This window comes from Rhagoletis zephyria, unplaced genomic scaffold, assembly GCF_001687245.7.
Source record: "Rhagoletis zephyria isolate East Lansing unplaced genomic scaffold, Rhagoletis_zephyria_1.1 Rzeph_scaffold_00231, whole genome shotgun sequence".
Classification (NCBI taxonomy): Eukaryota; Metazoa; Arthropoda; class Insecta; order Diptera; family Tephritidae; genus Rhagoletis; species Rhagoletis zephyria.
Window position 1 is genome coordinate 45,495 of NW_016157315.1, and position 12,510 is coordinate 58,004.

Below are 12,510 nucleotides of genomic sequence, written 5' to 3' on the forward strand. Positions count from 1 at the left end.
ATTTCCATATTCTATTTTTACTCTTTCAATTTCACTGACCAGCGCTGCAAACGATATCAACTAGTAGGCTAACAACCAGAATTGAAATTTAATACGCAAGTACTTACCGTACTACAAGTATACAGAGAGTAGATTTGCTACTCCCTTTTGGCAGCAGCAAATATCTCTCGTACGCGATGAGGGAAAGTAGAGTACGTACTTTGGTGGAGTAATAGCAAGTACGTCAAGTATTTACTCTCTCAACGCCAAGTAGTGTATGTATGCGGAAAAAAAGTAACAATGTGTTGGGAGTAGAGTACAATGCAAGGAGTATTTATTGAATGAAATGCGGCAAATACAATTGCGCTGGACTCTAATATGTACGTTCTTTTCCTACTTCACACGTGTGGTGTTGTGCTGCTTTATTTGGAATGTGCGATGCTGGTGTTTTTTTTCATATTTTTTCACATCGCATTGCGCATTCGAAAGGTCATTTGGTCCACTGTTACAGTTGATAACCCCTATGCATTTCTATTTACTATATGCTATGACTTAAAATTTTACCAAATATTTGCCTGCCTGTCATTCATCTTAAAATGTGATTGTGTATCAGAAAATTACTTTCTACTGGCGTGAAAACTTTTAACGACTTACTGAGGCTATTCTGCTTTTAGTACCGTAAAAGGCCTAAACCTGGCAAAGTGCCTACGGGGTGGATACATGTATGTACAGTTGTCCACATAATAATACTAGGAGTGCGATGTTATGAAAAGTTTTGGAAATTTTTTTTTTGTTTAATGTTTATTGAATTGTTATAAAAGTATAGCTCCTTTTCTAAATAAAAACCATAAAACTCAAAATTTTAAAGTTTGTGCAAAAACTATAAAAATCCAACAAATATTCACCAAAATTTGCTACTTTTTAAAATTTTAGTAAAATAAAGTGATAAAGTGCAAGTTTCTGTGTTTTTTTTTTTCTTATCAAAAAAATGTTCGAGCAATAATCCATCTTGCTAAATGGAAAGCAGATATCTATCTTAATCTGAGATTATTGAGGCCAACTTGTGTTTACCCACCTGCTGCTGGCCTTGAATCATTTCTAATAAATTCACCCAATTGCTGAGGGTGGCTTCGACGGCCGAAGCTTGGAGTGATATAACTGGCTAAAGAGTCCAATGTCTCATTACCAGGTATTAACTTGTGTCCTGGCATCCAGCGTACAACAAATTTGTTATGTTTACCAACATAATTTAGCTGAGGCTTGCATTGTCGAACTGAGTTGGAAAGAGCTGGCCCCTGCCTTGAGTGCAGCTTGGCTGTCGCTACAGCCACGTAAACTACTACCGTTCCAGCTATTTTCCACCACCTAGTACTTGGCCTTGAGGTTTGCAAATACCTCAACAGGAATATTCTCCGAAGGAGAAGTTAAATTTATCCTAGTTATCTTCTCGATATAGACTCCAGCCTGTTACTGACCCTGTGCAAACTTTTGAAGTCCGCAGTAAAGATGTAAGCCCTTTCTCAATACCATGAAAAATAGCTTCTCATAAAAATACCATCGCCGTTCGGATTCGGCGTAAAACTGCAGGTCCCTGCCCTTTGTGTGCAAACACTAACATTAGTATCTACGATTATTCAGCGGACTTCATTCCGAAAGCAGGGAAGACGGGCCATAATACTGCAAAATATTTTAGACCCCTCAGCCACTCATGATTTCTCCTCAAAATAATGGAGGGGTATCTGAGTCTGCATATCTCGCCACGCCTTATTCCTGAGAACTTCAGCGAGGCCCAGCAGGCCTATCGTAAAGGTAGGTCGGGTGAAACAGCCCTGCACGGGGTTGTTGGGAGTAAAGAAAAGTAAAAGTGTTAAACAACAAGGAACACGTGCTGGCTGCCTTCTTGGATGTGGGAGGCGCCTTTAGCACTGTAAGTTTGGCGTCCCTACACTGCCCCGATCATTCTCTGGACCGACAATATGCTGAGTACCAAAAGCATCAATGGCTCCTTAGGAACAGCAGAAGTAAGGAAAACAGCCACACGTGGTACCCCTCAAGGGTGGTAGGGAGTTTTATCTCCCCTGCTGTGGAACCTCGGCAAATCGAAAAACACTAAGGACGTTGCATATGTGAATGACTTAGTCATTTTGATCATGGGATCCGACGATCAGCGATTTTCTACAATCTGCAATTAACAATCTGGCAGAGTGGGCCAGAAAGAAACGGTCTAGGGGTTAACCCCACCAAACCCGAACTTATTCTTTTCACCAAGCGACATAAGGTACACAAATTTCGAACTCCGCACCTCAATGGAGCAAATCTTGCACTATTTATATGTATTTAAAAGAGTATTAAACCCTAACAAGGAGTGCCAGCTACTGGCGAAATTCGGTCGCTTTTCTTGTTTTTTAAGGGTCCCGAAGATTTTTTTCTACTTCGTTATAAGTAGTCGCTGTCTTCTAAAACGTATTTGTTTTTTCCGAATTTACCTTCGTGTTCGCTTTAGTCGATGTCTTTGTATTCGCCTTTGGAATGTATTTGTATTACTATACGTATTCCACTTCGTATTTGTCGTCATTCTCCATTGTATTCATCTTCGAATTCGTCGTCGTATCCGTCTTCGAACTCAACTCGTATTGGTTTTCGTCATCGTAATCCCCTTCGTATTCGTCGTCGTATTCTTCATATTTCATCTTCGTCTTCGTTACTTATTCGTATTCGAACTCGTCTTGGTATACCTCTTCGTATTCGTTTCTATATTCATGTTCGTATTTGTTTTCGTTTTCAACTCCTTATTTGTCTTCGTATTCGTGTTGGTTTTCGTATTTGTTTTCGCATTCGTTTTCTTAATCGTCTTCCTAATCGTCCTTGCCCTCTTGTTCATCTAAATCGTCGTATTGGTATTCCACATTTTTCAGATAATTTTGAAACCATAAAATCTTTCGTCATTTACAGAAGAATACCTTTCGTAGGCGGACAAAATTTATGTTAGCCTGTTAATATATACGAAGATTAGCTTTAGAGTTTTTCAATGAGCCAAGCAATGTTTTTTCATTATCAAAGAAAGGAAAACCTAAAATTCGCTTTCCCAATAAAAAAAAAGTATCACCGTTCCGTTTATTTTATTTAACTTTTATTTATTTTCTCGTGTCTTATTTGTCCCATTTACAAATTTTATGGTTTTTTTACGACCACTTCACAGCCGCGAACAACATCGCTTGTATGTAAATATATATGTTATGTACATATATAGAACTTGTTGTTTGTGCTGCTCCCGCTGCTGTTGGCCCAATTCACCTTGACATTGATATTGCGAATACATCCGCACATCGTCGCTATGGCCTGTGCCTTCGTCTGCCTGACTGCCTGGCTGCCTGCCTGCCGGCCGAGACTGCCTCTACCGCCAACGCATTTTGCTGCTTCACTCAAACGATTGCCATTTGTTTGCATTTATTATTCTCTCTTTTTTCGAATAAGTGAATGAAAATACATAAATAAATAAGTAAATAAAAATACTGAAACTGGTCGTCGTATACGCATTTTGCAATAAATTTACAAATCAAAACAAGCAAACAGCACGTGATTCCCCGCTTAAATTTAAGTACTATAGTCGTTTATTATATATATATTTTTTTTTGCTAACTTATTGTGAATGGGAATTGGAAATGAATTGGAACTGGAGGTTTTATTTTGAATAAATTCATTTGAATATCTGCATTACTTCCTAATGCGCATTTATAATGGCATTACCGCAAACAATTCACCTTTGATCATAGAATATGTAAATCTTCGATTAACCATAACTGTTGCTGCAGCAGTGCTTAGCCCAAACAGGTGTCACGTCAAGTTGTGTTCTCTTCATTCTCTGAATAGGCGCGCCTGAGGCCGAGAGAGCGGGCGACGCCTAACAAGAACTTTAACAGATCTATTCTGAGCTGGTAAAAAAATTTTGTAGCGAATAAAGTACACATCCATTTTTAAAACCAACCATTTTGCATTCTGTACTCTCTTCCCTGCTCCGGTGACACCAGAAGACGTCTGTACCTACATACGTCCACTACGCCCTACTAGCCCCCGGTGAGCGCGGTTTAGAACCGGCCTACCAATTGCCTTCTCGGTGGCCATCAATATCCCTTTGTCTTTGCCCCGGGTGCTACCGTCGAGCAACTTGCAGACTTCGTTGCGTTCTCACGACATCCGGGTCTACGTAACCGGAACGTTTCGTATTTACATCTGGCCAAGGGATGTCACTTCAGCAACATACTCCAAAACTTTTTGGGGACTTTTTGTGTGCTCTGTACTTTGTAAGCGCTCGTGGTTGTGTGCGCAGAGAAAGAGTGCTGCTGGCTGTCGAAAGTGACCCCTAGGATCTTCAGGTTTTTCACAGTCGGAATTGATATGCCATATACGTGAATTTGACCTCTTTCTTCCAGTTAGTAGGGATGGTTCACGTAGGCGAAGGTTAGACTCCGTGAGGTGTCATTGCTAAACGTCAAAATCGAAGAATCATCAGCATATGAGAACTCTCTCTCTTGCTGGGGGACCTTGGAAATATAGACATTCAACGAAATAGGAGAGAACACACCATCTTATGGGATCGCCTGTTCAATTTGCGTCGTTTTCGAAGTTTCGTCTCAAAATATTACTCATCAATTGCCGACTACTATCCTGGTGCGCATTGAACTCACTAACTACCATGCGGGTTTCATCTCTGAGGAGCACACCTATGTAAATATATCAGGGTAATATCCTGCTGGCATCAGATATTTTACATAAGTTTGTACGTTAAATACTTCTAATCGGATAGCAATCCCGGCGGCGTTTGTCTGCTTCGATAAGACGATACTACACAGAGTGGTGCATGATTAAAGCTGTGCAACTTCGTCTCTTGGATCGCAACTACTTTTCGATATTCCATGCCGACCTATGAAGACTGACATCTCTTTAATCTTACTCTGAATCAGTTGGAGTATTTTCGTCTGAGGCCGTTCGTGATTTGTGATAGTAAAGACTAAGTGGAGTTATCTATGTATCATGTTCTTGTTGCGCGTGGCGCTGTTTGGGTGGGGTGGCTACCTATGACAGCGTCTGCAACAATGTTCCAGGTGGAGGCTTGTCCTCTCACAGGTGTTACGCAGAAAATATGTTCTAATGTGGCACCATCCAAGGCAGGATTGCACTTGACACATTACGACACATCCTTGTCTGACATACAGGTGGTGTCTGGAACCAAGAGCTGCTGGTTAGTTACGGGAGTTGAAGCGGGAAGGGAGATAAAGAGGGGGAGTTTTGTTACTCAGGTGAGCCCAGTATAGCCATAGAAACTCTTTTGGGTGTAGGGGAGCACCATCGCATTACGCGTATTGAGGACCAAATACAGTGGAGTCCACTTCCTTTGTCATCTAAGGCCTGACCAAGTCAGGTTGCATCAGTTGCACCTAACCGAGGTAGAATTCTGATAGAATTTACTTTGACTTACCCAGCAGGGTCGGGTTCGATGCGAGTTCGAATCAGTAGGATCCGAAGCGTTACCTCTCCGAACTTTCTCGCTTCTTCACTGCAAGGAGCCTAATACTCTCCCATACGAAACTATCGGCAACCCTTTTTTCTACCTGGACGAAGGAGGTCAGACTACAGCTGGGAGTTCATGTCGATGGCGAACCAATTCCGACGGTGAATAACCCAAAAATACTCGGAGCTATATTCGATGGTCTGCTCTCCTTCTCGTCGCATGCAACCGCAATTGTCATTAGAGCACAGAGCCGTACCAAGGTACTCAAGCCGCTAGCTATACAGCGCCCCTGTGATCACCGGGACTAGCAGGACGCAGTGGTCAAAGCTACAGACATGCCAAAGCACAGCACTCCGGACCTCCACGGGATGCCCTCTGATGTTGCCACAGCACCACCTACATGACGAGGCTCAAACGCTCCTTGTTAAGGATCCCAACACGATGCTTTGTAAGCAGTTCCTAGCATCCGAACAGACGCCTGCTTGCCGCAAAAAGTGGCAACTTAAAACCCTGCATTAGTCAACATTTTATTACTACTTTATTAATCACAATTACACCAGTTGAATCTTTCATTAACAAAATGTCTTCTTCTTTTTCAGCCCCAATGAAATACATCAAAGCTAAATGCGCCGCTGAGGAAAATCGAAGGGATATTTAGTTGATGAGAGAGCCACTCTTCAACGCCTCGCATCAGCAAATTTATTTATTTTTATAATTTATACACTAAATTTCACTGTTATGTGGTGCGCAGGTTAACCCTCAATAATTGATTGTCTAATCATTGTTGGCTGCGGTGTAGTACGACGGGTGTGCGCTTGCAATAATCGTAACTAACCAGTATGAAGGAGATGGTCGGCGGATGTTGTGTATGTTCGGATGAGCGTGGATGGCCCGAAAATCCGCTCGTCTATTGTGATGGTCAGAATTGTACAGTGGCCGTGCATCAAGCTTGTTATGGTATTGTAACTGTCCCGACGGGACCCTGGTTTTGTCGCAAATGTGAAAGTCAAGAACGTTCAGCGCGTGTACGCTGTGAGCTTTGTCCGTCGCGCGATGGCGCACTTAAAAAGACCGATAATCAGGGATGGGCACACGTGGTGTGCGCACTCTACATCCCAGAGGTGCGTTTCGGCAATGTCACCACCATGGAACCAATTATTTTGCAATTGATACCGCAGGAGCGTTATGCAAAAAGTCAGTTTGTATATGCATACACAATCAAATGATGTTAAGTTGCTAATGTTTGCCTCCATTTCAATCCTAATTTCAGCTTGTTATATTTGTCAAGAGTCAGGAAAACCGAATCGTGCCACAGTTGGCGCTTGCATGCAATGCAATAAATCTAATTGCAAACAGCAATTTCATGTGACTTGCGCACAGAGTTTAGGACTATTGTGTGAGGAGGCAGGCAATTACTTGGATAATGTGAAATATTGTGGCTACTGCCAACACCACTATGGAAAATTGGTAAGTTTGTGTAATACTTTGAAACTTTAGAAATGTAACGTTTCTCTCCTCGCGTGATTTTTAGAAAAAAGGTGGCAATGTAAAAACTATACCGCCATATAAACCCATTACACACGACACTTCGTCTGACTCAAGTTTGTCACCGGAGAAGGAACTCGATGCCGCCATGAATGCGACCGCTTCGTCCACCTCGGCGACTAGCATCAAAATAACCACTAATATGAATGCTGCTTCCACAACGAAGCAGCGCAAGTCGTCTACCGCCTCAAAGCAATCGAATTCATCATTGTCATCATCAAGTGCGGCTGTAGCAGCCGGTTCAACCGGTGGTTTCTCCAGCAGCTTGCATGTCAGCAATCTCTCGAATTCTAGCACTGCATCTGGCAATATGGGCTTAGGCGGTGGCGGGGGAGGCGGCGGCGCTAATTCCAGTAGTGTCACAAGTAGCGGCAATATGTCTGCTAGTAACTCCACGCTTACCGGTGGCAATTCAATGGGTGGCGGTGCGGGCGCCAGTTCCACATCGAATGTGAAGAGCTCCTCGAACAGTTCGAGCAGCTATAAGGAAAAGGATAAACATATTAAAAATTTAAATAAGATATCAAGTTCAGGTAAAGACAAGGAAAAAGATGGCTCATCGTCATCATCATCATCGCGTGACGCGCGTGATAAGTCTTCGAAGTCGTCTAAAAATAAGGATTTCTCTAATAACAGCAGTGGCGGATCTGCTAACAGCTCAAGCGCAACATCGGCTAGCACAGCGCTCAATATGAGCAGCTCAATGCATGATAACCACGGCGGCCATAGCAGCAATATGTCCGCTCAAAATTCTGCGCAAAATCTAACAACTTCATCTGCAGGCATGAGTATGGGCAGCGGTGGCAATTCGAATAGCAACAGCAGCGGCGGCAAAGAGTCGTCTAAGTTGGGTAGTGCGTCTGGCGTAGTAAGCAGCAGTGGATTTGGTGGCAGTGCCAGCAATGCAGATTCGCACGCCAGCGCCATGGACAATAGCAGTTTTGGCGGCTCGCACATGGATACAGCCACCAACTTGAGTACGAACTCTGGGAGCAGTGTTGGTGGTAGCATGTCAAGCATCGGTGGCGGCAAAAGCTCCGGCAGCTCGGTGGCTAAAAAACGCAAAGCTGATTCTAAATCAAATACCAGCATTTTGGATGAAATAAATAAGTATGCTGATGGAGCATAGTTAAAGAAAATTATTTTAAAAATTTTATTTTGTATTTTCAGTCCATTTAGAGATATGATTAAAGAAGTCAGCGTAACGCTAACACCATTAACGGATTTTGAAAAGGAAATTGAGAAGAGTGCGAAAAAGGTAAGTGAAAAGCCCGATTATTATTTTTTTTTTTATTTTTTTTTGTACTGAGTAAATTTTGTAATTATAAACGAAAAACGTATGACTTTTGAATAGTAGATTTGAAGAAAGGTCTTTTATGGTATTTCTTGATACTAGTGATTTAAAATTATAAGTAAATTAAGTACATATGTAAATAAGTGAAAAAATAAGTTTCCAAGCGCATGTATTTACACATTTTAGGATTGTGGGTTAACCATACAAATTTAGAGTACTTCCTAACCATACTCGTTCTGAAAGGCACTGGTATAGGTGACCATGAGAGAAGTTTATAGCCGTTACTCTCTCACAGAAGTAACGGTACTTTTAGATTTGAGTAATTCTATTATTAAATGCGGAAAAAATAAATTTCCAGAACAACCACGTGTTAACAAATTCTACATGAAAATAGTACTTTCCACAGCTTCAGCCTACATAAATTGGAGGTAATATTTCTTGCCTTTATATTTTTATTTACTTTTTAACACATTTTCTAATATTGCTGTTAGATTTAAAAAAAAAATAGAAAATTTAAGCACAGCCTATAAACGCAGACCAATAATAAATCTTCGTTAATTTCGGCAATAATTTTCGTTAAATTAGAGAACGATTTTGGAAATCTTGCACAGAAAAAAGATTTTCTGCAAAATAGAGACCAGGAGCTGGATTCTGTAACTGTAATTTTTCAAGTGTATACTGAAAATTATGTAGACTCTTCATTTTGCGATTCAGGAATTGTGAGAATGAGTTTTAGCTGTCAAAATTGTGTACACTTCCCCATTTTGCTATTCAGAAAATATGAGAATGAGTTTTAACTGTCAAAATTGTGTACACTTCCCCATTTTGCTATTCAGAAAATATGAGAATGAGTTTTAACTGTCAAAATTGTGTACACTTCCCCATTTTGCTATTCAGAAAATATGAGAATGAGTTTTAACTGTCAAAATTGTGTACACTTCCCCATTTTGCTATTCAGAAAATATGAGAATGAGTTTTAACTGTCAAAATTGTGTACACTTCTCTTCCGAAAAAATCACTAAATTTTATTCGGTGTGTTTTTGGTTGTGAGTTTTGCACTCGGTGTACACTACATTTTCTTACAGTTACAAAATCCAACCCCAGGATGGCCTAATATAACTGAAAGATTAGATAGGAGAATTCTTGAAATATCAGAAGCCAGTTCATTATAATCTGTACAAAAAACTCGCTCAAACTTGCTACACGTAAGTAAAGACTTCCACCAGTATACACTATTCGTAATAGGCTTGGTGCCTGTGGGAAGCATGAGCGGGCGCTGCACGTGTGAATGCGCAAATATTTTTCTTTATCCCAATCACGAAAAACAATTTGTTCAAATTTTCGAATAGAAGTTCGCTGTATTGTTTCAATCGTGTGACTATAAAAAAAATTGTCCTGATTTTTTCATTTTGTACCAATAGCCCAATATAAAAAATGTACAAATCTGTACAAAGGCTCAAATACTCACGTATGACGTAAAGCAGCCAGCGCTTTGTCCGTTAAGGTAGTAGGTAAAGGTTTAATGGTATGGGGATGTGTCTGTGCTCAACCTACCGATGATATAATCGTTTAGAAGGAAAAGCGAATGCTGATGTCTATATTCTACAACAATTGTGTATACCAGCAGAGCAATGCGCATATCCGCATCGCAAAACAGGTTGTGAAATCTCTCTGCAAGGAAAATATTACTATTTTAAAATGGCCACCGCAAAGCCCTGACCACTGTCCAATACATAACGCCTGAGCAATATTTAAAATTCGTATTGCTGAAGCAACGCCTCAAAACTTGCGACAACTGAGAGAATGCAATGCTTGCAGTCACCATTCCAGATCGGTTTTCAAAAATGTCACTCAGGAATGGGCGCCAATGTGGATATTGACTAAGTGGGAATTATAATTTTTCAAAATTTTTCGTTATATTATTTTTGTATTGATTGGTTGTTTTGATAATTTAACAATAAGCCTTTGAAATGAATGTGATTATTGTGTTGAAAATCTACATACATACATGCATTTGGATATGCTATTTGGGCCACTCTTTGGGGTATGTATAGGACCGCTAAGCTTATTATTTCCATAGGCTATAGTATTTTAAGGTAATTTTGACGTAGAATACGTCTTACCTTAAGGTATGGGGGCTATGTTCAAATGTTGTAGTTGTAATTTTTAGAGCTTCACAAAAACGCTTATTGCACGAGAACTAATAAAGCGATTTCAAAGAAAAGTNATTCTGCTGTCGTGTTTATTTCACCAGTTGTTTAGCTAATTTTCTTTCCCGTTATCTTTCCGGGCTTTTCTTCAGTTGGTTCAATGCCACGGGATATTAAGACAACTATATTAGAATACAAATAGAGAATGATTAGAAAACACACAAGAAATTAGAAATAAGTAGGAATTCAACGTTGTAATACTATTAGATATTTAACGTTTTTTCTCAATATGGAAAGCTAAGTCGCATTTTTTTAAGTAATGCTATAATTCCCGACAGTTTGGGTGTGTTAGAGCTACGTAATAATTACCGCAATATTGCAGCCTTTTTGCTTTCTTGATGATATGTTGCTGATGCTGAACTGAAAATATTCTGAAACGTTGCAGAAATTATGTAGTCAAAATTTTTATAATGCTTTTGATAAGCAACTGATTGTAAAAATTTTGTTCCACGAATGCTAGATGTAGGCATATTCGCCCAAATTTTCGCGTAGAACGTGATGCTCCTTCATAAAAAGTAACACTACCGCATTATTTGTAGCTCGAATACACCCTTTATCTAATAGTCTTATAACCAGGGAACGGATTTTATGGAAATTGCCTTTTTTTCTGCTAAAGAGATAGAGTATATTCGATTAAGAATGTCCACGATTTAGCTTTCCCTGATTCCATATATACACATTTGATGTTGCCTTATTTTGCCTTTTTTAAGATATTTGCCTTTTTTAAGATACTTGCCTTTTTTTGCCTTTTTCACCTTTAAAAAAGTGAATATAGCATTTACAATTTTTTTTTTTAAGATTAAAAAATATACGCATGCCCATGCGGCTTATAGAAGCGCAGGGACCTCTTGCCAAATTGGTGTTGAAAAAATTCAAAGCCGTTTTCTCAGCTAACGTAGGCTTGGAGACAATAAGGGGTGTGGATAAAATTGTAAAGGGCTAGGAAAACGCCCTTATTCCTGATAATATGAACGTTTCAAACGTTCCATATTTAAATTGGGCTCCACTTGTATCAACTTACGTCGAGCGCACATTTAATACATTCAAGGCTTTTCTTCGCGAAAATCGAATGAAAATGCTGCCAGAAAACTTCAAAATGCATCTTGTGGTTCAATGTTACTACAACTATACAGATTAAAGTTTTATGAGTTAGAAACTCGAAAGGATAAAATAGTCAAAGATTCAAAAGTACAAATTTTTCATATAATGAAACTAGTTCTTAGTTTTTCTCTTTTTACTTGTAATATAAACATTTCTAAAATAAATATATTTTTTGACTGTTCTTCGTATTTTCTGTCTTTTTTAGTGCCTTATTTTGCCTTTTTTGCAATACTTGCCTTTGCCTTTTCCTGCCTTTTTCGCTATTTTGTTTTGCCTTTTTTGCAATACCTAGTGCCTTTTCCTGCTTTTTTCGCTATTTTATTTTGCCTTTTCCAGCCTATTTCGTTATTTTATTTTGCCTTTTTTATAGGTTTTTAGGTCCTAAAAATCCGTTCCCTGCTTATAACTTTCCATCTTAGCCGCACTAACAAAAAAAAAAAAAAAACTGATTTGACTCAACACATATTTCTTTCCAGCATTTATATCTCGGTCTTTATAGCGCACTCGCCGAAACCGTATTCAAAAGTATTCAAAAATTTGTTATTTTTATTCGATATTTCTTTGATAATTAATTTGCGCGGTGGAACGAAATGGAAGCGAACAAGAATTCTTATTTGTTATAATAATAATTCTAATTGAAAACGGAGTCTGTAAAGAAAGGCAGCCTTTTTAACTTCGCGTCAAATGAATGATGTTTTTTTATACCTGTTTTCTAACCGATGTGAGAAATAAAAAAGCGATTTGAAAACAAATTCGAGTCAATACACTTTTGAATTTCTGAGCGCATTGAAAGTTGGTTTATGCTTCCGTTTTGAATCACAGCGAACTGGATCAAAGCGCTTGTGTGTCAACAAGGTAATTCCCTAATCTTA

The 12,510-nt window shown here is 39.4% G+C and overlaps 1 protein-coding gene across 6 annotated transcripts in view; it reads left to right on the plus strand.

The window, feature by feature from the left end:
* The window catches only part of LOC108358277 (protein AF-17-like), a 95,000-nt gene that overhangs the window by 11,323 nt on the left and 71,167 nt on the right, over window positions 1-12,510 (plus strand). For all 6 annotated transcript variants that reach the window (XM_017609499.1, XM_017609496.1, XM_017609500.1 and 3 more), the window contains exons 2-5: window positions 6,088-6,682; window positions 6,759-6,955; window positions 7,020-8,143; window positions 8,204-8,291. In XM_017609499.1, coding sequence (XP_017464988.1) covers window positions 6,328-6,682; window positions 6,759-6,955; window positions 7,020-8,143; window positions 8,204-8,291 — 1,764 coding nt within the window. In that variant the 5' untranslated portion in view covers window positions 6,088-6,327. The remainder of the gene's footprint in view (window positions 1-6,087; window positions 6,683-6,758; window positions 6,956-7,019; window positions 8,144-8,203; window positions 8,292-12,510) is intronic.